This window comes from Sus scrofa, chromosome 13 (genome assembly GCF_054392235.1).
Source record: "Sus scrofa isolate SSC_HxYL_T2T_F1_AM1 chromosome 13, Sscrofa_HxYL_maternal_Yorkshire_Landrace_v2.0, whole genome shotgun sequence".
NCBI classification, from domain to species: Eukaryota; Metazoa; Chordata; class Mammalia; order Artiodactyla; family Suidae; genus Sus; species Sus scrofa.
Genome location: NC_139395.1, coordinates 30,617,247 through 30,644,082, shown reverse-complemented (window position 1 = coordinate 30,644,082; position 26,836 = coordinate 30,617,247). Strand labels below are relative to the sequence as shown.

The 26,836-nt window shown below is 38.7% G+C and overlaps 1 protein-coding gene and 1 long non-coding RNA gene across 37 annotated transcripts in view; one reads left to right on the top strand and one right to left on the bottom strand.

Annotated features, from left to right (window-relative positions):
* RBMS3 (RNA binding motif single stranded interacting protein 3) overlaps window positions 1–26,836 on the bottom strand; it is a 1,488,242-nt gene that overhangs the window by 588,086 nt on the left and 873,320 nt on the right. For 23 of the 36 annotated variants that reach the window (XR_014822551.1, XM_021069971.2, XM_084987319.1 and 20 more), the window contains one exon: window positions 3,295–3,467. Coding sequence is in view for 35 of the 36 variants with exons in the window: in XM_021069971.2 (XP_020925630.2) it covers window positions 3,295–3,467 (173 nt within the window). In the remaining variant the exon portion in view is untranslated. The remainder of the gene's footprint in view (window positions 1–3,294; window positions 3,468–26,836) is intronic. The other 13 variants (XM_021069970.2, XM_084987317.1, XM_084987328.1 and 10 more) reach the window with 1 other exon arrangement.
* On the top strand, window positions 4,593–25,365 carry LOC110256377 (uncharacterized). The gene is made up of 4 exons (XR_014822571.1): window positions 4,593–4,742; window positions 4,898–4,962; window positions 8,164–8,252; window positions 25,284–25,365. It is a non-coding gene; the product is annotated as an uncharacterized LOC110256377 (long non-coding RNA).

The following is a 26,836-nucleotide window of genomic DNA, read 5'->3' as shown; positions in this document are numbered from 1 at the left end:
GAAGTTAAGAGCAGACAAGTCAGTTGTCTAGGGCCACATACCCAGTTGATGGCACAGCCAAGAGTGAAACCCAAAACTCAGTGCACAGCTATTTACTCTACATGATGTTGCCACATTAGCTCTCTAAGATTCTCCAGGAAAACAAATCTAAGCAATAAACCCCAGGTCCAGACTGCTTCTGTAACTGAAGAACCAAAAAGGGTTTTTACAATAACAATAGCATGAGCCAGATCTTATTATCCAGCAAAAATTAATACGAACAAGTAACCATGACCCTCTGTACCCTTCGCATACTTTAAATTTCTCAAATGCACAGAAGGAACACACAGAAACCATTTTTTCCCTCAAAAATAGGGTTCTTGTGTCACTAAATCTCTTTCCTGAGTTAAAAATGCCAACACAGACTTTTAGGTAACACTTTCCATTTATAAATTCCTGGCAATATTCTTTGCAGAAATGGACACTGACCCAAAAATTCAAAGTATAAGTCTACATCAGTGGTACATTCATAAACCACCACTACAAAAAAATATATAGAATTTTAAAAGCCCTCATTTATAGGGCTTGCTGATTCCTGTGATGTAAATAGTGCCCCCATGGCCAATTTCAAGATACTGAATCTGTAACAGATCTCACAGAATTCCTGAACATTTAGCAGTTGGCTCTAGTGCTCCAGTCAGAGGCAGATGTAGCCCACCACTGGTACTACAGGGAAACGTAGAAATAATCAAACACAACCCACTCTTTTATAAGAGGAGATTAAGGCTCAAAGACAGTAAATGATTTGTCACAAGATCACACAGTCGCAGAGCAGGTTTTAATACACGAGATTTTGCCTCACGTACCATCACATACTGAGACTTTCTGCATTGGAAATACTGGTCTTTACATTATTGTAGAAAAATATGGATGAAAATGTTGCCTGTCATATCAGTCAACAAGGATGTTGCAGCCATCAAGACATGAGCCACTGTAGCAGCCCAAATGTGCACTCTGAGGGGATCAGGATGGAAAACAAACAAACGAACAAACAAACAAACAAACCAGGATACTGGTCCTAGATAGTTAAGATGCATATCCAAGAGGCAGTCTCAATGAGCCTAGACTCTTTTATTTTCCCATGCATAGAGAAATGCTAAATTTGTTAACTTGGGATGTCTAGTTTTCTTTAATTAATAGTAATGTTTTTGATGTTCTGATAACCTGTTTTTTTGTTGCAAAAACTCCTATATATCCTGGCTCCTCCCTTCCCTCTTCGGCGCTGTCCCTCTTCCCACAGAGATATTTGAGAGGCTGCCTCCAGGGCTTAAGTCCTTAGAAAATCTGCAGAATAAAACATAATTCTCAACTTTCAGGTTGCATTTTGTTTGTTTGTTTGGTTGGTTGGTTTGGTTTTGAGAAGTGCTTCTCAAAAATCCAGTGACGGATAACAACACCATGAAGCCTGATGAAATTCACAATATCTGTCTCCGCTCTGGACCTAGAGAATCATAATCTCTTGGGACCCCAAATCTCTGTTTCAGCAGGCTCTCTGAGTAGTAGAGAACAGTGGGAAAGCATCTTTCCTTAATCCCCAACTCTATTTTTTTATGAATAGGATTCATACACAAATCAAAGATAGTAGCTATCTGCTTTTTCCCATCACTATCCGTTACAGGAGATACTTCATCTGAAGCTTCTAACATAAAGTCCATCTTCCTTCACATTTTCAAAGACTTTACTTTCCAAAATTGTTTAGATGTTTCTAAGAGTAGAAAAATTAAAAAAAGTTGAATGATTTACCTTCCAATTCTCATCCTCAACATTTTTTTTTTTTGATCATTCCCTCAACATGCAGAATTTCCCAGACCAGGGATCAAACCTGAGCCACAGCAGTGACAAAATAGGATACTGAACCTGCTGAGCCACCAGGGAAGTTATCCAACTTTTAACATTTCATAGACCAGAACGTAACACATTTGTATGTCTTAGCTCTGGCATCTTTCTTTTTAAAAAAAAAAAACTGCTTTCAAATAAATATTTATTTCTCAATTTTCTGTCTTACCTCTTTCACAAATCAAGACAGTCAATAGCAGCAGAGTGCCTCCATGCTAATCTACATATTGCCTTGTCAACTGATTATATAGTTATGCATTTGTGTTTTAGTTTATCTGCCACTTCCTGTTGTTTTGAAATTTGTTCCCAATCTTAAAAACCAGAACAAAGGAAAATAAATACTATTTGCCTTGTTTTCCTCTTCCAATGTTTTAGAGGTTGGAAATTTTACAAAATAAATATCCTCTCGACCTTCTTATAAAAGCATTGCAAAAGAGAAAAAGAAAAGTTGAGTAATAGTTTTCCCCAATTAAAAAATATCCAGCTAAGGCACAATCAAATAACAAATAGCTGTACTGATATTACTCTTAAAATAATCAGTCAGCAATTTAAAAATCCAGGTCTATGATTTTTAGTTTATTATCCATTATTCATCTTGTTTGGAGTGTAAACTTAAATATGTTTAATTGATTTGCACAGAGTGTTGATAACATGAAAGTTGGTAGATAATAGATTAATGAAAATCTTTTGGAAGGGCATTTAATCACTACCATACTTCCTAGGAAATATAAAACTACTTGGTGAGTGAAGTTTTTGGCCATGGAAGGACTTGGAAGTAGATGTTTTCAAGGAAACTAGAGGATTAGCCTTACAATTTTTCAATTAACTGGTCCAGACTAAACTTATACTTACCACCTAAGAACTGACCAGAAAAGCTTTGCAACACAGCAGGTGACCATCCTGAAGTCTACCCCTTCTGACTTTTTGCAATTCCGGTCACTAATAGCTCTCAATAATAATAATAATAATAATTACAATAAAGCAATTTTTTTCATGAGGTTCATCAATGACTCCACCAGTCACACAGGGTAAGAACCCAACAGCCATAGGTGTGAGAACCCACCAGCCACAAGATGTGAGAACACACTAGCCATAAGGTCTGAGATCCCATAAGCCACAAGATATGAGAATCCAAAAGCCACAAGGTATGAGAACCCAACTCAATGGTTGTTCAGTATCTTCCTGGTCAATACATGCACATCAGCCAGTATCACTATGTAGAACCTCCATTTCTAAAATAAAAGGCAAACAAACTCCATTCCCGAAAATAAACTGGACTCAGATCTCAAACATAAGTCCCACTGGTGCAGCAGTCTTCCTTCCTGGGGTACAGAGGGTGTGAAACCAGGCCTTATATGGACACGTCCACGCAGGCAAAGATGTGGTTGGAAACGGCGCAGAGAACAGGGGTGCACTTACGGTTGGCACAGCTTGATTAGGTCCTGGTCAGTGGTGCCTGGTGGGAGGCCTCGAATGTACAGGTTGGTTTTACTCAACTGTTCCCCGCTGCTGTTGCTGCTGCTGTGGTTGCTGCTGCTGTTTGTGCTGGGGCTGGGAGGAGCCATGGGGTGGGGAGCTGGTGCATAGGACTGCTGGAAACAGAAAAGGCTGTTACTGGAAAAACAAAGCCAGCACCTATTCCCAGGCCAGCAGAGCCACTTGAAAGCAATGCAAGCTTCTCGGCCTCACCAATCCACACATGCACACTCATGTTCCTGTCCCTACTTGGTGAGACGTCTGAGAACATCATTTGCTCTCTCCCCCCTCTGGCCCTGCCTTTGGATCTGCATAGCTCAGATCCCTCCTGTGCATGCTGCAGCTCAGCCCCCAGCATATTTACCTTGCCTCTACTCCTTGTTTCCTCCTTTTCTCCAAAGGAACATCCTCATATTGTTTTCCTCACCTTTCCTCTCTGGCACAATCACTATATCAATAGCAAACCTATGAATGACCAGTTAGTAAATGAACCGACCTTATCTCTTTCTCCCATTCCCAAATCTGCTCTTTTGTGGTGCAAACTGAGCCACTATTATCTCCCTGCAGTGATGACCCACTGTGAATCACTGGAATCCAGGATCTCAGCCTAGGCACTATCAACCAATTTGACAGAAGAATTCCTTGTGGTGAGGGCTCTTCTGTTCATTGTAGGCTGGCAGCAGCATCCGTGGCCTATTTGCACCAGATTTGGGTAGCACCCATCCCCAAGCTGCAGCAACCAAAAATATGTCTCCACACTGCCAAGTGTCCCCTGGGGGGAGTCCCCCCAGCAGAGAAACTTTGGTCTAACCTGTCACACTATTTATGACAAAATGGAAATAAGTAACCCCCATAGACTTGGAATACACAATGCAAGGCTCTTTATAGTTATACATGCCAAAATTAGCCGATGTATGATACATCATTTTTATTTCCTTTCCATATAGGCAAACTTCAAAAGTTCTAAAATTACACTGACTATATGGGTTTGAGGTCCTGGTGTGTCTATTACGAGCTGTGTGACCTTTGGATGGTTTCTTAACCTGTCTGAGATGCAATAGTCTCATTAATATGAGGAGGATAAACTTAGTACTCTCCTATGTTATAGGGTCTTTATAAAACTCAATGAGCTAATGCAAACAAAAGGGTTTCTGGACGTGAGTAAGTGCACAATAAGTGTTAGCAAAAACAAAAATGTGAGAATAATGATGACACTATTTGTCATTCCTATCTGTCTTGCAGTGATGTTAGCCTTTACATTTACCCTGGATGTCCTCAATTGTCCTCTAGAAAGGACACAATGAATGACTGCACTGATCCTGATTCCAGTGGGGACACTCTGGCCCAGTTCTAACCTGAAGACTCTCTAGCTGTTCTATCAGTGGTAGGAGGTAAGTACTTATCAAACAGCAAGTGGGTGCTTAATAAACACTTAGGCTACATCATGTATAGTAAAAGTTGAGTAAGCACAGCACTTAACTTGTAGAGACAGGAGGCAATGCCCAGGCTTGTTTCTTGCTCTAATAATCTGTTTTACACCTTCCAGGATTTCGGATTTGCCCCTGTCCAGATTCCCAACTGGCCATAAACAAAGTGTCTTGGATGCTATAGGTAAGAATGTAACTCACTCCATCTGGTCTCTCATCTTTCAATTTTCTACACAGTCACCCATCACAACCCATTTCTTTCCATCTTGCTGTCATTTTTCCAGCCTCCATGCTAGAAACCTTGATGTTAGTTTCATCTGTTCCCACATCCAAAAATCTCTGAGAGGTTTCCAGAATCATCCTTTCTTCTGAATGCCCACTGTTACCCCGGGCCAGGATCTGAACCAATTCACATGTAAAGGACCTTCAAGCTTCCTATATGGACTCCTTTGGAATGGGGGAGGTGGTAGGAGGAGGCAGAGCAGTGAGTCCAATACAAATTGCTGAAGACGGTGGGGGCAGTTTGTTTAAAGTGAGTGAGCAGATCTGACAGGAACAAAACCCAGAGTCTAGGATTCCCTTTCTTGAAAAACATATTTTTCTCAATCACTGCTTAAGTATTACTGAATCTATCACCAACATTTTTTAATGTAGAATTTTAAAATGAATTACAAGGGAGAATACTTTCTGTTCTCAGTATTTGAATAAAATAACAAATAGTCATTGCCTTTTGGAATTTCTGATCTGTGTAAAGCTGAATAAAATGTGTCAACTGACATTAAAAAAAATAAAAGTTTCTTCTGGATCTACAAATTCTGTTTCACTCCTCAGACACCCCAGAACACTTAACACACAATCTCTTTACAAGTCCTGAGCTTAGTAGGTGTTCAACACAGCCTTGCTGAAACAGTGTCCTGGGCTGTCTGTGCATTTCACAAGGAAACAGATGGGATTTATCTTTGACTCCTCTCCTGTGCTTTATTCTTTAAAATTTCCCAGGCTTTTTTCAAGCTGTTTCTTGCCACTTTCACCTCCCCTCTCTCCAAATTCTTTGAATTCCATTCTGTACTCAAGCTTCTTTTAAAACGAGGCTTTGTTTAAAGCAGTTTTTTTTCCCCCCATTGCATAGCCTTTAAAAACACCAGGGAGCCAGAAAAATGTCTCCAGCTTTCTGTAGCACAGATCAGATAGACCAGTTCAGCTGAGTGAGCCCTTGACGGATCAAATAAGAAAGCGCCAACTACAGCATGATCAATATATGTTGACTTAATTCTTTTTTCGCCCCAAGGGTCTTTGTGAGCATTTCCATAACCGGACACCATTTAGTAAACTGCATGGTGCCTAAAACAATAAATGTGCCCTCTAAAGGGCATGATGTATTCACTGGGAAAAATTAAACAAAACAGTTAAAAGTGAATCAAAGCTGGAATGAGTATAGGGAACTTATACGCATAGAGATGAGGTATATAATTTTAAAAAGTGGAGTGGAAGAATCAGACTGTTGAAGGGGAAGGATGTATTTCAAAAGCCCTTTGAAAAATATATACAATGAAAGGTGGTTTTCTATGTCCTTTTCTTGTTTGTGAGTTTTAGAAATTCTACTGAAAGACGGAGACTTTCTCAGTGTTATTGAACCAATCAATCCACATGTTTTAAGACCCAGTGCCAATATTCTTGCTAATCCTTAGTATTTTTATTTATCTGCTGATGATACACTGAAGGATTCATGTAGCAGTCGACACTGTAAATCATTCTTCTGTTTTAAGAGCTATAAATTCCTTCCTCTCCACCCTTTTTCAAAATATACATCCTTTAATCAACAAAACCTTGGCAGAAAGTTCCCAGAAGGTCTGACAAATGCACAAACCTAAATGAATTAATTTGTGAAAAGCAAAAGTGATTTTGTATGCTCTGGCTGCCAAAGACAAATGACCAAATTATAGCATCTTTATAATGGGGGGCGGTGGGAGCCCTCAATAACCTTTAGGGGTTAATTGGTCACAGCAGCCACTTTCCTGATTAAAAGTGGCTCTGATTTCTTCTCAATTCTTTGTTTCTAGATGGATTTGCCATTTTCTCATTGATTAACTTTTAAATCATTTTGAAGCACTAAGAGAGACATTTTTAAATGTTAGGTTTTTTTTTTTTTTTTAAAGTATTATTTCCTTTAGATAAAATTGGCTTTGCTACCTCAAAGTCAAACTTTATAAATCCTATTTAGGAGTGGGGACGATTTACAGTCTGGGGATAGAGAACATTGTAATGCTGAGCTGTAATAGCGCCAGGCCTTGCTGAGAATTTGCAGTGTCAGCTTGTTAGAACCTGTAGAAACAGCAGACATTCAGAAGAGGGGCTTTGATGGTACTCTATTGAAGGAGGAGGATAGCAGGCTTGTCTTCAAGCTGAATATGCTTGGCGAGTACACAGATTTTTCTTAGAGGTTTATTCACAGTGGCCTTGCAGGGAGGGGCTGGGAGGGATGCCGACATGGAAGCTAAAGCCCTCATAACCATGTGTTGGGGCAGATCTATCAGCCACTTAGTACCAGGGTCCTCTTTAGAAGATCAAATAAAATGACTTAGTATCCATTGGGGAAGATGTTAGTCTTAAAATCATGACAGTAATAATTATAGGTCACATTTATCCTCTGCTTGCCTAGCGTTTTATATATTATCTCCTTAACAGCCCATTGAGGCCAGTTATCTTCTTCTCAATTTACAAATGAGAAAACTGAGGCACAAAGGACAAATGACCTTCTCAAGGTCACACAACAAGAGCCCCAATTTGACCCTAGGGAGTCTGATTTCAGAAGTCACCCAACCCCCTGTAAGACAACATACAGAACCTTGCCCCTTCATGATACAGGCACCAATAAACACAGCTTCCTTGGAGTGAACGCTGTAGGATGACTCCCTGCTCGAAGCCCAGACACATCCATGAATAAACGGGGAGGGAAAGAATGATAATAAACAGTATATAGTCACAATGAAGGCTAACAAGCCCATTCGCTATATCAGAATTTAAATGAAGTCCATTTTAAATTTAATCTCAAAGGAGAAGTGACCATCAGAAGCCAGCACATTATGAGTTTTTCAAATCATGTCAAACAAGCGCATTCATTTGTCAAGATTCATGGTTTTAGAACAGGAAAATGAACTGGCTTGTAGATCATCCTAAACAGCTGATTCATTTAGTGTGCTTTGTTAATAGGCCTCATTTTTCAAGTTTGAAAAGTGAATCCACTGGGTCCTCAGACATTCTTGTAAAGCGTGTGGTTTGGAGGCCAATCCATTGTGTGCATAACCCCCGCGTGTTTGGGAGATAAATTGGAGGGGGATGCACTCTGTTTTTGTTTACTTGTTTTCCTGTTTATTTGTTTTAACAGAAAGCATTTGGTACATCAAATAAATGTTCACACATCAACAGAGGAAAGAAAATCATGCCCAGCTATCTTGGATAGACACCTGTCTGAAGGTAAAGTTATAACACACACATATTAGCCAGGTCATTTTAATACAAGGTCCTCACCTCGGCAATACTGACATTTTATACAGGATAATTCTTTGTTGTGGGGGACTGTCTTAGGTGTTGTAAGATATTTAACAACACTCCTATCTTCTACTACTAGATGTTAGTTGTGCTACCCTCCCCCCAAGTTGTGGCAGCCAAAAATGTCTCCAAATATTTTCAAATATGCTCCAGGGCTGTGACATTGCCTCTAGTTGAGAACCGCTGCTTTGTACGGATCCATCTCCTCTCCTTGAAAGGCTAATACTGTCCCTGTTGTGGAATAATGACAATAACTCAATGGCCTAAAACCCACTTTATTGAAAAACCCCTCACCTAACTACAGTTCATCTTCTTAGCCCCAAGTTCATACAGTGTTTACCTCCCTTCCCGGGACATCCTCCACTCTCTGTAACTAAGAGGTCAGCATGCCACATGTCCTTTGCAGCAGACTAGGTCTGAAATGTACTTCACCCTCTGATTGAAAACATAACTCCTTTCCAGAGAGAATTTTAAATATTTTTTTGCATGTGATTCCCCTTGGATGGGAATCACTGGGTCTTGATGCCAAACTGCAGTCAATTCTATTCCTGGCATCTGGTTGCTGGCAGGATCCTGAAGCAGTTGGTCTGGTGGTTTGGGGTAGACTTGGACTCCATCACACAGCAGTCTGCTCTGCTGATGGTCTCTTCAATTTGTTTTTATTCATCTCCAGTGCAAGAGAATTTGTACTCTTTTATCTACTCAAGAGTAAAGCCCTGTGTAAAGTCTCCCATGGGACTGAGATGCCAACTCTTTTACTATCCAAAAATGAATACAGACCACATTTCTGTCTTAAATCATACATTATTTAGCCTGCACGTACACATGCAATCCATTGCTCAGAAGAGACTGCCGCTGCAGGCTGTTGGATTCCTCTCGTAGGCTGGGTAATTTCCACATAACCTTGTTTCTGCAGACCTGTCCTCTACAGGACATGAGAGAGTAGACCTGGCAGGACCATGGCAATCACTGTGGTGTCTATAATAGCCTCAAATGAGGCTGAAGAAGAATATTGTCCATGCAAACAGTAAGAAACAGTGCTAAATTAATACCTAGGGCAAGCCATGAGGTTTTAGCCAGCATTTCATGAACCACGTACATGATGGCTTTGCAATTTTATGCAAGGCAATTGCCTCTCCATTCAGGAGACTCCTGACTTTAGAAAACTAATGTTTCAATCACACCTTTTATAATAGATTTTGGTGAAAACCTGCCCCACTTCTCTTTGCTTACTTACAGCTCAGATATGGAAATGAGCACAAAGGGACAAAACGCCTCACAAAAGGCAATTATTTGCATATTCTGTCTACTGGCCTAGGTAATAGCTGCTGTCAACAATGGTAACTTGAGATCTCCAGACTGCCTGCTGAGAATCCAGGCCACCAGTAACTGGGCACCAAAGCCTCTAGTGAGTAAAAGAGTGGATTATAATTATCTCACCTCACAGGACAGTTGTGGGGATTTAATATATAAATAACATATAAAATAGTTAGCACAATGACTGGCACAGAATTAAAGCTAGGTTATTTTTTTGGCCATACCAACAGCACATGGAAATGCCTGAACCAGAGTCACAGCAGTTACAACACTGGATCCTTAACCTGCTGACCCACCAGGGAACTCCTGAATTTCTTTTTGTTGTTTGCACTGTCATTATGAGGCAGATCCTTAAACACTGATCTCTCAGTCCCAGTTGGAATAATTTACCTTTAAAGGGGGGGGTCAACAAGAGCCAATCATGTAAATTTTTTTAAACATAAGAACAACTCTTCTTGAGATGAAACTATATCATTAGAACTGGGGTTTGCCATTTTTATCAAGAACCAAAAAGCACTAAACACTGATGAAACAGTCATGGTAGATGGGATAGATAATTAATTTCATATTTTTTACAAATCACTACTGAGATTTTGTTAATATTCTCTTAGGATGAGATTCACTTTTGCTCTAAATGTTAGTTTTTGAAAACACCAGCAGATTGTATAGTTACACATTGCTCTGTGCCTATTTACAAGGAGACTTAATGTGAAGTCATTGAACTCCATTCAGAAGTTTAAATATTTATTTATTTATTTATTTAGTCTTTTTAGGACTGCAACCACAGCATATGGAAGTTCCCAGGCTAGGGGTCAAATTGGAGCTGCAGCCGCTGGCCTATGCCACAGCCACGGCACCATCAGATCTGAGCGGCGTCTGCAACCTACACCACAGCTCATGGTAATGCCGGATCCTTAACCCACTGAGCAGGCCAGGGAACGAAACTGTGTCCTCATGGATGCTAGTCAGATTTGTTTTGGCTGAGCCACGATGGGAAATCCCAGAGGTTTAGATATTAAATTACATTTTAAAATGCATGGTACTTGGAAACACAAGTAATATAGTTATTGTTCAACTAAGCACCTATAAATCAGTTTCATTAATGAATGTATAAGCTAGAGAAGAATAACTAATATAAATGACAGAATTGGCTGTTATAAAGTCTGCTCAATTATTCAAACACCACTGACATCTTTGCCCTAACTCTTCTTTTAATTTGGCCAACTTCTGATTTAAGGAAAAACAAAATTAAGCCACACTTCAAAAAATACCTCGACATGAATGATAATGAAGATACAACCACTCAAAATTTATGGGATGCCACAAAAGCAGTGCTCAGAGGGATATTCATAGCAATACAGGCCTTCCTCAAAAAGAAGAAAAATCTCAAATTGACAACTTAACCCACCACCTAAATGAATTGGAAAAAGAAGAACAAACAAAACCTAAAATCAGCAGAAGGAAGGAAATCATAAAGATCAGAGAGGAAATCAATAAAATAGAAATTTTAAAAAATAGAAAAAAATCAGTAAAACTAAGAGAGGGTTCTTTGAATAGGTAAACAAAATTGACAAACTTCTGGCTAGACTCACCAAGAAGAGGAGAGAAAGAACCCAAATAAACCAAATACGAAATGAAAATGAAGTCACAATGGATACTGCAGAAATACAAAAATCCATGAGAGAATACTATGAACAATTGTATGCCAACGAATTTGACAACCTAGAAGAAATGGACAACTTTCTAGAGACTTACAGCCTGCCAAAACTGTATCAAGAAGAAATCGATCAACTGAACAGACCAATCACTAGAAATGAAATTGAATATGTCCTAAAAACACTCCCTACAAATGAAAGTCCAGGACCAGATGGCTTCACAGGTGAATTCCACCAAACATGCAAAGAGGAACTTATACCCATCCTCCTTAAACTTTTTCAAAAGGTTGAAAAAGAAGGAACACTCCCACAGACATTCTATAATGCCACCATCACCCTAATTCCAAAACCAGACAAAGACACCACAAAAAAAGAAAACTATACTCCAATTTCTTTGATGAATATAGATGCAAAAATTCTCAACAAAATTTTAGCTAACTGAATCCAACAACATATATAAAAGATCATACACCATGACCAGGTGGAATTCATCCCAGGTTTGCAAGGATGGTTCAACATACACAAATCAAACAATTTCATGCACCACATTAACAAAAAAGAAGTCAAAAACTACATGATCATTTCAATAAATGCAGAAAAAGCATTTGACAAAGTCCAACACCATTTATGATAAAAACTCTCACTGAAGTAGGTAGAGAGGGAAATTTCCTGAACATAATCAAAGCCATTTATGACAACCCGCAGCAAATACAATACTCAATGGAGAAAAGCTGAAAGCCTTCCCACTAAAATCTGGAATAAGACAGGGATGCCCACTCTCACCACTCTTATTCAACATGGTATTGGAAGTCCTAGCCGTAGCAATCAGACAAACAAAAGAAATAAAAGGCATCCAAAAAGGAAGAGAAGAGGTAAAACTGTGTGCAGATGACACAATACTATATATAGAAAACCCCAAGGACTCAACCCAAAACTACTTGAACTGATCAACAAATTCAGCAAAGTAGCAGGATATAAGACTAACATCCAGAAATCAGTCACATTTCTGTATACTAACAATGAAATATTAGAAAAGCAATACAAAAATACGATGCCTTTTAAAATTGCACCCCCAAAAATCAAATACCTGGTAATACATCTGACCAAGGAGGTAAAAAACTTATATGCTGACAACTATAAAACATTAATCAAGGAAATTAAAGAAGATGTAAAGAAAAGGAAAGCTACTCCATGATCCTCAGTTGGAGAAATTAATACTGTAAAAATGGCCACACTATCCAAAGCAATCTACAGACTCAATGCAATCGCTATCAAATTAACCATGACATTTTTTACCAAACCACAACAAAAAATCCAAAAATTTATGTGGAATCACAAAAGACCCAGAATTGCCAAAGCAATTCTGTGGAAGAAAAACCAAGCAGGAGGCATAATTCTCCAAGGCTTCAGGCAATATTACAAAGCCACAGTCATCAAGACAGTGTGGTACTGGTAGCAAAACAGACATACAGACCCATGGAACAGAATAGAGAACCCAGAAAGAAACCCAGACACCTATGGTCAATTAATCTTGGACAAATGAGGCAAGAACATAAAATGGGAAAAAGACAGTCTTTTTCACCAAGTATTGCTGGGGAACCTGGACAGCTGCATACAAATCAATGAAACTAGAACACACCCTCACACCATGCACAAAAATAAAGCCAAAACGGCTGAAAGACTTAAAAATAAGACAAGACACCGTCAAACTCCTGGAAGAGAATATAGGCAAAACATTCTCTGATGTCAGCCTTGCAAATGTTTTCTCAGGTCAGTCTCCCAAAGCAACAGAAATAAAAGCAACAGTAAACCAATAGGACCTAATCAAATTGAAAAGCTTTTGCACAGCAAAGGAAACCAAAAAGAAAACAAAAAGACAACTCACAGAATGGGAGAAAACACTTTCAAGTGATCCAACTGACAATGATGCAATATACAAACAACTTATACAACTCAACAGCAAAAAAGCCAACAACCCAATGGAAAAATGGGCAATAGACCTGAATAGACATTTTTCCAAAGAAAATGCACAGATGGCCAACAAGCACATGAAAAAATTCTCAACATCAATGATAATCAGAGAAATGTGAATCAAAACTACCATGAGATACCACCTCACACCAGTCAGAATGGCCATCACTAATATGTCCACAAATAGCAAATGCTGGAGGGGGGTTGGGGAAAAGAGAACCCTCCTGCACTGTTGGTGGGAATGTAAGCTGGTACAAAGACTATGGAGAACAGTATGGAGGTGCCTTAGAAATCAATACATAGAACTACCACATGACCCAGCCATCCCCCTCTTGGGCATATATCCAGACAAAACTTTCCTTAAAAAAGACACATGTACCCGAATGTTCATTGCAGCTCTATTCACAATAGCCAAGACTTGGAAACAACCCCAATGTCCATCGACAGATGATTAGATTAGGAAGGTGTGGTATATATACACAATGGAATACCACTTAGCCATAAAAAAGAATAAAATAATGCCATTTGCAGCCACATGGATGGAACTAGAGACTCTCATACTGAGTGAAATGAGTCAGAAAGAGAAAGACAAATCCCATATGACTTCACTTATATCTGGAATCTAATATATGGCACAAATGAAACTTTCCACAGAAAAGAAACTCATGGACTTGGAGAACAGACTTGTGGTTGCCAAGGGAGAGGAGGAAGAAGTGGGGTGGATTGGGATCTTAGGGTTAATAGATGCAGACTATTGCCTTTGGAATGGATTAGCAATGAGATCGTGCTGTGTAGCACTGGGAACTATGTCTGGTCACTTATGATGGAGCATGATAATGTGAGGAAAAAGAATGCATATATGTATGTGTGACTGGTTCACCATGCTGTACAGCAGAAAATTGGCAGAACACTGTGAACCAGCTATAATGGAAAAAAATAAAAATCATTAAAAAAATGTTTTGTGGTGCTTACTTATTAGTTTAAAAAGTCGAGATTACATTTTGAAAATAACCCATATAGCTCATGTGTCCAGTATTGATAATGATTGGTTCCTCCTGCAAAAAATGAAGTCACAACTTGCTCCCCAGTTGGAGACTACAATGTTTGCTACACTATAACAGTAATCCTTAGAATTCCCTCCAAATACTGAGAGTGATACCATAATCCTTGTTATGGTACCTCTGTTCTGTTTTTCTAGGGAATACTTTGGAGATAAACTCAAAAGTCTGCTTTCATGATGGGCTAGATTCACCAGGGAAAGAGCGAAAATCCAGACCAGGTCACCATCCACTGTTGATGCAGAATGCCCAGAAAGCCAATGGTCAGCACCTCAATTCAGAGTGTAATCAGAGATCAAGAAAAGGGGAAGAACTTTTGAAGAGTGAAACAAGTACAACCGACTCACATTCTTGGACTTTGTAAAATATCTTTACTTAAGTTCTTGGTTTAGTTTGTTCCCTCATAATTTCCAACTTCACTCTTACTCATTTTTAAATAATATACCATGTTTTATAGTTTAATACACTGTTTCCCTAAAATCACAATTAATGATATTGCCAGCAATTCACTCCCCTAGCTTTTTCATATATGCTTTCCTAACTAGAATCTAGCATAAACGGTGATAGACATAGAACACAGCCAGAAGATATGTTCACCCGGTATTTTATTGCAACTCAATGAATTCTTTTAAAGTGTGCGTTTTCCATCATGAAAATAGACAGAAGGAGCCATGTTCCAGCAACTGACTGTCATACTACCAATCACGTTCCTGATTTGGTTACCAGCAGCTATGCCATGATACAAATGAAGCCCTTTGTTTCACATCATGTATAATAAAAAATGCTATCAATAGTGGAAGGCCAATCTGAACATCAAACAGTATAAGGCTTTTTTGACATATCAAATCATTTTGTCCAATTAAATCAGAATTTTTTCTGAAAGTAAATATATGATGAGCAGGTGAATTGTAACAATAGCATACATGCCACATACAGTCACATCTACTTTCCTAACCTAAGCTCTCAACCCACCTTCAGAATATCCCTCCAGCCCACATTTAACCTGTTTCCTCTGTTTCCCAGTGTCACAGCCACATGTGCATCTACCTTACTTTGTCTTCTTAGAATACCTAGACCGCATTCCTATATGTTATTGTAGAGAGTCTCTAAAATTTTTCTTGCAAACAACTTTGGGATACTTTGAAGAACAAAAGGGTGAAATATTAATAATTAAACCAGGATGCAAGATATACACTGTACCCAAAGCAAAATGAAATATATTATGGTCACCCTATAATTATTGTCTCTGTATCTACAGCTCACATATTCCTTTGGTATAACCTAAAATTCCATCCCATTTCATAGATTTTTCTGTTTATTACTATAGACCTGTTTCATTTCTCTCTGGTTTTCAGTTTCTACATTATTAAAATTTATAAAAGGGCAAAAAATAATGAGTAAGAATAGCAAAGGCTAATGTTTGTTGAGCATTTATTACATGCCAGGCACAGTTCAAAGTGCTTTATATTCAGTGCTTTATTTATAATTTCAGAACTTTCAGAGGTGGGTCTTATTGTTATGCCCATGTTGGAGCTGGGGATACTGAGACTCAGGGAAGTTATAGGGCTTTGCAAGGCTGGTTAGCTACTCAGCAGCATGTGCAGGAATGAAGCTGAGCAGTGTACATTCCAGTTAAATCCAGATATAACCCTAGGCATGTGTAGTCCAAGACAGTGGCCTCAAATTACATGCAGTTATTTAAAGATAATTAACTCAATCAAAGTGAAAGAAAAAAATTCTGTTCCTGTGTTTCACTGGCCACATTTCCAATGTTCAAAACACCAGCTATTAAGTGCTGTGCTGAACAGGGAGGCATAGAACACTGCCATCACGGCAGAAAGTTCTATTGCTCTTGCTGATGGAGATCATTCTGATAATGACAGGGCACTCACCCCCACACTATCCTTCAGGTCTGCAACCCCTCAACATACTGAACAAAATAATGATCACAATTTATACACTGCTATTCATACATGTTTAAGTGCAATTGATCTCCTTTCAGTAGGGACCATATTTAAGTATTTTCTCCCTCATGAGTGGGTCTAGACTTCGGCATACAAATCTCTCTTTCAGCGGATACCTTCTCTGACCCAAAGCAGATATTATTAAGATTTCCAGGAAGTCAAGTATAATCTATGGGAAGGACAGGGTATATTTTATCTGTTTCGAACCAATAACCAAAGTTTCATCTGTATTGTAAAATTGCTAAATACTGAGAAAAGAGAGCAACTGAGTTATACTGCTGGTACATAATAAAGGTCTCTGTTTTCAGCAGACAAGATTTCTGCCTGGGAAGGAAGCTCTGCATTTTCAATAGGGCATCATCTATTTGACCTGTACATCCCTGCCCAATGATATTTGCTATTCTATAAAACTTATTTCTCTCTAAACTAGACCAAGGTAAAAAAGGAGAATGCTTTCATAGAGTGAACTACTGGGGCAAATCAGCAAATTCATAAAAAATAACCCGTATTCCATGACATAAAATAATTGTGTTGTTTTATTAGCCAATTCATTCATATTTTATTGATGCAGCCAAATTAAATGTGAATGGAACCTATACTTTGAAAGTCTTAAATCTATGAAATTTAGACTATAAAACACAATAATTTCCTCAAGAAGACAAAGTTAGAGCACAGATCAAAATTGTGGCAGCAATTAATACATGCAAAGTAATTGCTTCATTATAAAAATTGGAAGAGGCATTTTCAGATAATTTCCTGTGAGTATATTTTCAACATTTATGCTATTTGGGGCCTTGAGATGATAACTATGAGAATAAATTAATGTGCCAGTCAAGAAAAAATGATATGAAAATAAAATGAATATTAGACATTTATATTGGATTTTTTTTTTTTTTTTGTCTTTTTGCTTTTTCTAGGGCCACTCCTGGGGCATATGGAGGTTCCCAGGCTAGGGGTCTAATCGGAGCTGTAGCTGCCAGCCTACGCCAGAGCCACAGCAACGCAGGATCTGAGCCGTGCCTGCGACCCACACCACAGCTCACGGCAATGCCGGATCGTTAACCCACTGAGCAAGGCCAGGGATTGAACCCACAACCTCATGGTTCCTAGTTGGATTCATTAACCACTGTGCCACGATGGGAACTCCTAGACATTTATATTGTTATCAGATGTATTATAATTTTTTTGCAACATCCATGGCATGTGGAAGTTCCTAGGCCAGGGATTGAACCCATGCCACAGCAGTGACAACACCAGTTCCTTAACTTGCTGAGCCACCAGGGAACTTCAAATTTATTACAATTTTTAAATCAGAAACTTATGAGATATTTACACATTCAAACTTCTATTTTTCATTATAAACCTCTATAAGAATTCCTTTCCTCAGTATATTTTAAGTCAGTCTTCCTTGTGCCCTAGAGAGTGTCTAAAACCAAATTCAATTGTTGATGCCTCTTCTTTGTTGTGTGATTACTGGAAACTTTTTTCCCCTTAGTGATATTCTCTGACCAAGAGAATGAACTATCCCCAACAAGAAGGCAGCCGTACTTTTCCTTCTCCAAATTACTCTTATTCTTTTAAAATAAGTGCCAGAGACTGGCAAATAAAAGAGGATTTGCCCTTGATCTGCAGACTCTCCAAAGACTCATGATGAAGAAGGAAGTGTTACTGTCACCATACAGCAGAGATTCTGAAGCTGCACCACCCAGGTTTCAATCCTGCTGTACCACTCATTGTATGGCTGTTGCTGAAACTCAACCTCTGTCCACTGATGCCTAGTAGAAACACAGAGACAGAGTTTGGGGCAAAGGAGAAAAAAAAAAAGAGACTTATTGTTTTGCCATATAAAGGAGGCCACAGCAGGCTAATACCCTAAAGACTGTGTACTTCTTTGGGAGAGATTAGGAAGTGGTTTTATAGTTTAGGAGTAGAAAATAGGGCCACAGATAAAGATCAGTGTAGATGCAAGATTGTATTTTTCTTCAAAGTTGGTGTTTAGTGGGCCTATGACTGGTTCTGGTGGTCCTCCTTTTTAGTTTTCATTTGTTAGGGGTTTTAATTCTGCAGAAGAACTCAAAGATATTGCTATGTATATTCCTTGAAGAGTAACCAGGACCCTACCCAAAGGTTACACTATTGCTTCCTAACTATTACTCCCTTGTCTCTGCATCCCCTCCCTTCCCTGATTAGCAACTGTTTGAACCTACCCTTTGGAACTCAAGGGAAGGTCATGGAGGCTGAAGCTTATTCCCTAAAAACAAGAACAAGGGGAGACAAAAAGACTTGTACCCAGGAGCCCCACAGGGCCCTGCTAAGTTTCACGTCCTTGGGCAAATTACTCAGCTTATTTTGCCTCAGTCTCCTCATCTGTAAAACTGGGGATAATAACTACCTTAGAAGACTGTTAAACACTTCAAATGAATGCTTATGTGTAAAGCACTGAGAATAAAACCTGGAACACAGTAAGCCCTCTACAGGGCTAGCTAGGATTATTACATCAATCCTAAAGCATTTTTATGATACCCATTGTTCTCAAGAACAATCATGTTCTATTGAGTAAGATGTGCACTGGTTGGTCCCTCGAATGGTCTAGTGAACTGGAGGCTGCCTTTTTATTTTTCCAATGCAAAATAAAAAGCCACTGATGCTGGTCCAAACTGAGTATAAACCAAGAATGTCATTATTCAATGAGACATTAAGTTCATTAGGTACTATTTCAACTACTGATACTAATTGCCTTCAGATAAACTGATGACAAGACCCTCAGAAGAATTTTTTTAAGATAAACATGAACTTTCACAAGGCAAGTTATTTGCAGAATATACAAATTGTGAGAAAATATCTATAAATTGTAAAAGCGCTCATTAAAATAAAATACATCCTATTGCCAGTGGATAAAAGCTTATCGGTTAAACGACATACTAACTGCTAAAGGTCCATACTCTTACGAGAAATTTTATATGCACAAAATAAACTGTACCAATTTCATAGCTTCTAATGTTAAAAATAATTAGGTTTTAAAAAATTGTTGCTCTGCAAGAAGACTTTGTGGGTAAACAACTGCTTAAACAGCTTATTTCAGTTTAATTATCTTCCTAATTTCTAACAAGTATGATGTGTGCCCTAGGGTAACTGTAGCAAATAGTTCATTGTATACAAATGGGACAGTCACCCATTTATACATTTCAAAGTACTTTACACATCTCCAATAGTCTAGGGAATGATTTTGTTTGATTTTTCTCTGGTTTAGATACTCCTATGTGTAACTTGACAAAAAGAGACAAAGCCTTTTCTAAAGTATAATTACTGAAAGAGTTTTTGAAGAGTCACCATTCCTTTGCTTCTCCAAAAGAAACCATAGTTCTTGCTGTATTCAGTAGAAGGCAAACTGGCCAGAGCAGAGATCAAAACAGAAAACTAACTCAGAATTAGTACTATGCTGGTATTCCACAAAAACAAACAAAAACCCCCCTCAGTGTATAGCTTTGCTGATTTTTGCCGTATAAATAATTTTATTTGGCTGATTTTAACCTACTAACAGTCAACAACTGGCTCACAAAATTTCTGAGAACCAAGCAATCAGCTTTCACAAATGGTACTAGCCCACTCCAGCACCCCACAGCATCAAATACAGTTGTGACCACAGATGAAATGCTATTCATCATCCCATAAGATGCCTCAATGCCCAACATCCTAGAAGACATCAACAAAGGAATATAAACAAGGGTTTACATTCATGCTAAGAAGAAGCTAGGAATATCCTAGAACAACAGAGTAACAGTTGCTTGGTGGTTTTGTTTCAGCTGCTAGGATCAGAGGGCTCCTGTAGAGGGTGGGTGGGCAAGATGTGTAAATAGATCACGTGACTCTCTATGGTCTAATGATGTAATGGCACAAGGAAGAGAACAACTCCTTGGAGAATGATGGACTCAAGGAGAGCTTGCCTGTCATTAGCCAACAGAGAACTCCGTGGAAAGAAAATATTTTTATGTCATCACTCCTTGATATACAAACACTTGGGACCCACTTACACTCTTTAAGGGCTGTTAACTCTGTGAATGTGATCACATCTTAATCAGAATCAAAACAGAGACAACCAAATGTAAGAGGCTAAACTATGACAGCATCCATCACCAAAGCAAGAAGTATAGCACTATTACAGTACTGATAAAATCTGCTTCCTTGAAATTATAATATTACAATATCAGTAATTTTACAAGTATTCCTCAGTTCAGGAAATGGATCTAATTAATAGTCTGCAGAGTTAAACATTTTAATAAGCCAGTTTTCCTTATTATTAAGTTACATATATAAGATAAAACACACATGTATCAGTACATCCAGCTTATAAGCAATATCCCACAGAACCCAAAACCTTGGCAGATAACAAGTAAGAAACTTGTTCAAGTTTACAAAACACATTCAGGAAAGCAGCCTATTATAGTTCAAAATAGTTTTCTAAATAAAATATTTCTTTTCCATATGTAGAATTCCTGAAGTTGTCAACTATAAAATTTCTGTCCAGAAATTTTGCCTTGAAGAAGGAATCTCTTTAAAGTTAAATTATACCAAAGAAATACCAGAGCCCTAATTCTCAGATAACCAATAAACATTTAATCAGTGCTACATATGTAAAACACAATATATAATGAGGATTTGTTATGTAAATGCAACAATGATATATATAAATAAATATCATTATGAGAAGATATTCTAAGAGATAAAATATAACCACTGACTATTACCCTTGAAGTGTTAAAGAGACAAAAACAGAGAAACATTTCAGGCAAGCAAAGTTAGCATAGAGTTCTGAGCATATATCTGTTGGATAGAAAGCAAATAAAAATGGGAAACTTGATATACACCAAAATATGGTCTATATTTTTTTCGTCTATTAAAGCGTAAGTGAAAAGAGTGCCAATGCTAATTCTTATGAGAACATTTGTTTCTTATATTGTAAACTACACCCTATAATAAATAAAAAACAACATTTTACTACTCAGGTGATTATTTGAGTATCCGAATGAATAGAACTGTGAATGAAATGGTCAGCTTTTATAACCAGAGTTCTCAAAGACAATAAATGGAATGAATTTGATTGCTTTGCCTAGTGGTTTGCAGAAATTGGAGAGAATTACTTTAGTAATAGTAGAGATAAAAATAAAATGAGAGAAGGCTCCTTAAAACATGGAACTTTCTCTACCATTGTGGTGACTTTTACGCAAATGAGTTATGGTCATATTTAAGACATTTTTGGCAAAGGAATTTTTTTTTCTTTTTTTAATGGCTGCATCCATGGCATATGGAAGTTTCCAGGCCAGGGACTGAATCCAAGACACAGCTGTGAACTATGCCACAGCTGCAGCAACTCTGGATCCTTTAACCCATACTCTGGCAGGAGAGATTCAACCCATGCCTCCACAGTGATCTGAGCTGCTGCAGTCTGATTTTTAACACACTGTGCCACAGCGGAAACTCCAAAAGGCATATTTGTGTGTGTGTGTGTGTGTGTGTGTGTTTGTGTGTACATAAATTCTTGTTTGGGGGGGGTTTCCAAGATCATATGGTAAGGGAATACTAAATTTATGTGAAACTATGAAACTGCTTTTCAAAGTGGCTGTATCATTTTACTGTCTCACTAGCATTGTATAGGTGTTCAGTTGCTCTACACCCTCACTAGCTCTTTTTTTCTTTCTTTCTTTCTTTTTTTTTGCCCCCCCCCCCCCCGCTGTACAGCATGGGGATCAAGTTATTCTTACATGTGTACATTTTTTCCCCCACCCTTTGTTCTGTTGCAACATGAGTATCTAGACATAGCTCTCAATGCTAATCAGCAGGATCTCCTTGTAAATCTATTCTAAGTTGTATCTGATAACCCCAAGCTCCCGATCCCTCCCACTCCCTCCCTGTCCTGTCCGGCAGCCACAAGTCTATTCTCCAAGTCCATGATTTTCCAAAAGGCATATTTTTTAACCAGTGAAAGCAGGCATCTGCTGGTGTTGGGTTCTAATTTCAGCAGAGGAAAGTAAACATGCCCTAAGTGCAGACTACACCACAGTGGTAGAACTCTTATCTTAATGGCTAAAACCCCTCCAGTTTAGGCAAACAGAAGAATGAGACCCTAATACACTCACCACTGGCCAAGAGGAAGTGTTTCTGGGTACCATTTGCTTTCCACGACCAAAGCTGCAAAGCATGCATCATATAAGGGACTTGAGCATCCATGGATTCTGGTATGCGCTTGTGGATTGAGGGGACCAATTTCCATGGTTGCCAAGGGACAACTGTATTACAATATTCCACATTGCTGACTGTCGACTTATCCTGAGGCTGGCTGTGCTATGTGCAAAGGCAAGTTTCCTATTATTTATTTGGACTCCACTAGTCATATTTTCAATGAGTACTAAGGCTTCTGGCAAGGCCAGTTAGTGTCACATGTTAGCAATTTGAGAAAGATAGACAGATGCACCTCTGATGTCAGCCATGGGTTTCTGCTGTGGGCACAATCTACCATCGTATGTGAACACACATATAATGACAAAGACACGTGTTTTGCATTTGCTTCCTCATAATCAGAAGATTGAAAGTGGTGTCCCAATACCCAGTGTCTATTTTCCACTTACTTTCAGCTACTTGTCATACCCTAGCAGGTCAAATAAAGACTTGGTTATGAATGGAATGAAAATAAAAATGAGGTTTGTCTCAGATATGTCACTTCTAGTGACCAATCAATATTCTCATGTCTTATCCCTACCTAATCTTATAGATTCTTTTCCATTGAAAACACAGAGGAATTGGAAAAATTGAGAAGAATGATCACTGACATTCCAAATTTGTTCGTATATACTTCAGTTTCAATGGGTCATCTTCCTGCGAGCTAGAACACATCTTAGGTATTCCATTATAAAATGCAATAAAAATACTTAACATTAGTTTTGCTGGCAATAGTGTATTTATAAATGATAGATAATTCCTCTCTGTTGGCCAAAGTTCAAGATCATTTGTGCACTCTGAAAATGCTTCTCTACAGGAAACAAATTATAATTCCTGAAACTCTCTACATGGAATAATGTTACAGGTTGAGGTCTTCCTGACTTTGGTTTATATTCTGTGGTTTTGATTTGAACCACATGTCTCTGATTTGAACCAGTTTTAAAGTTCTGCTTAAACAGATTCCTCAAATGCTAGTTATGCAGAAAATGGATTTTTTTAAAAAACTGGAATTGGAATATAGAGTATTAGGGAATAGGAATATATTTCACTAATATATAAACTACAAAGATATTCCCTAATTATAACCATTAAAGAATGAGGATATTAAAGAGCAGAGCTAGGACTTCCTGTCATGGCTCAGTGGTAATGAACCTGAGTAGTATCCATGAGGACACAGATTCAATCCCTGACCTCACTCAGTGGGTTAAGGATCTGGTGTTGCCATGAGCTGTCGTATAGGTCACAGACGCAGCTTGGATCCAGTGTTGCTATGGCTGTGGTGTAGGCTGGCAGCTGTAGTTCTGATTTGACCCCTAGCCTGGGAACTTCCATATGTCTTACCTGCAGTCCTAAAAAGCCAAAAAACAACAAAAAAAATAAAGAGCAGAGCTAGATAACAGAATGTAAAAAGGGCAAACACCACAAAAGTTAAAAGCAAGAGATGCTATAAGTCCATTTCAGCTGTTATAACAAAATGCCATAGATTGGTGGGTTTTAAACAATAGGATTATATTTTTCACAGTTTCAAAGGCTGGGGGCTGGAGATCAGATGTCAGTGTTATCAGGAGAATGCCATCTTCCAGGCCCTAGGTTATTCTTGTATCCACACAGGGCAGAAGGGAAAGGGGGTTCTGTGGGGTCTTTTATAAGGGCACTGATCCCACTCATGAGGGCTCCACCCTTATGATCTAAGCCTCCCTATCTCTTAATACCATTGTATTGGACAATTAGGATGTTAACATACGAATCCGGTGGCAGGGCGGGGACACACACGTTCAGACCATAGCAGATGTTTAACTCGAAAATGGTTTGCATGGTTGGGCCACAGGTTAAGATTGTGTACTTAGTGTCTCCCCAACACAGGGACAGATCCAGATTTTGTAGTACCTACAACCGAAACAACTGGGAACAGGTGGACTCAGTTAGAAAAAAAGGATAAATTTATAAATGGAGGATTGATTACAAAAATGAATATTTACTTAGAATGAAAAAATGTTGCAACTAATCAGCAATTTTAAAAAGTTGATAAATAATTTTTGGAAAACATCAATATGGATAATGCAGAAAGAAATATAATAATATTAACTGCCCAACACACTTCAAAAATAACTTTCCTTCTCTTTTTGGTCTACATATTTTGTTTCATCATATGGTAGTAATTTCATAATAGTTTCTGTAGAGAGAATAAAAGTTAATTCTATTCATCCTCTAGTAGTTGATAAATAGGTATTTAAAAAAAAAATTTTTTTTGGCCATGCCTGGAGCATGCAGAAGTTCCAGAAGCAGAGATCAAATGCGTACCACAGCAATACAAATGAAGGATCCTTACCCTGCTAAGCAACTAGGGAACTCTGATAAATAGGTACTTTTTTTTTTTCCTTGTTTTTTTGTCTTTCTATGGCCGCACCCTCAGCACATGGAGATTCCCAGGCTAGAGGTCTAATCAGAGCTGTAGCTGCCAGCCTATGCCACAGCTCATGGCAACGCCGGATCCTTAACCCACTGATCAAGGCCAGGGATCTGACTCCAAACCTCATGGTTCCTAGTTGGATTCGTTAACCACTGAGCCATGACGGTAACTCCTAAATAGGTACTTTTTAATTAATAATTTAGAATAGTTTTTTCCTTCAGCCTCACAATTCATTAATGGTAATGGTATGAAAATTTGGAGACAGCAAATTTGGGGATCAAAAATTAGGAAGAATTTTGCTTGGACTTATCTTTTGGCTTCAGATCTTGCAAGTAAATCTTTTTCTTCTCTGTCCCATATCTTTGCAGTACTGGGTGCCCAAGACCAGTGCCTAACACACTAGGATCTTGTGACAATGTGTGGCTGTCACAATGCCCAGAATATCACAGGCATGTAGTTTGAGGTTCTTGGAAACTGTTCTTATCACAGGATATCATCTCTCTAAATCCAGACAAAGTGCATCTCTACCAGTCTCCCCTCAGCTGTTTCTGAAATGCCCACCACCACTTCAGAAAAGTGCAATTGACATGGAAAAGGACAGAGTCTTAATCAGCTATTATTAAAATATACTTCTTATGCAAATATTCTAAGCCCATATGATCATGTCAACACACCTCCAGGCAAAGGAAGAAGAATGTGGCTTTTGTGAGTCTAAAGTTTACTTGTACAATTTGGTTGGTCACTAGCCTTTTTGAGAAGAATACAGAATGAAGATATAACAAGAGATTATTGAAAAGGGTGGGGAAAAGGAGGGGCCCTAAAGCTTCAATTTCATCAGCTTCTATGCAAACCACTCTCTTCTCCACCCTTGGTCACCCCTCCACTCCTCCCCATCCCATCAGTTTGTCCATTTCAGATGTGAGTGCTTGATAACCATTTGCATCCATGCTTTCCCATGTGTTGTGCTTTCAGCCCACAATGTGGTTTCAGCCTGCGTCCCTCAGTATCCTTTTCTGGATGTCTACAGTGCTACAGGGCACCTGAGTGTGTTGCATGGGTCCGTGGTGGGAATGTTTCAATAGCACGTTAGGTCTTGAATGTTCACCTTGAACTTAGCAGCCATTTTTCACAGATGAGCTGTGCATGGGTGACTTAACATCTGGATACATCTGTTCTTGATCATCATAGCTCTGTCTCGTCTCAGCACCAGGTCCTGCTTACGCTTCCTTTGGAGTGCCTCTCACATCTGTCTTTTCCATCCACTCTCCCCACTGCTTCTGCTCTTGTCTGCTGCACTTTGCTTCACATACGGATCCACGTTACTACTGTCTCCAAATTGTGTTCCTTTTCCCAAAGTTGCAAGTACTCTCATTTGTCCTGCATGCAGCCTTAAACTTTAACGGCCTAAAATGAAACTTCATTTTCATATTTTATCCCCATGTTTTAAAAAAAAGGAAAATCATGAAATACTTTAAATATTTTTTTCTATTATTTTTAGGTTGTGCCTGTGACATGCCCAAGTCCCCAGGCCAGAGATCAAACTCCAGCCACAGCATGAACCTGAGCCACAGGGTAACATGACAAAAGCCAAGCCCTTAACCACTAGGCCACCAGGGAGCTCCATGAAATGCTTTTTATAGGCTGAAGATCATCCTCCTTAGACTGATATTTGAGGGCTCTGGACCACCTTTACATAGTCTCCATTGATCATGAGCATACAAAAATAAACTCTTTTTTCCAAAAGTTCATGAATTTTACTCCCTTTGTCTGCAAGTCATTCTCATTTATTTTTGCAAACTTAGAATCATGTAATGCTTTTAAGAAATGATTGCTTTCTGATGCACATCTGAGTACCTATTACTCAATAAAGGATTTCATTTCCAAATTGCCAGTTTCTACAGTTTGCTTGTTTTCTACCCCA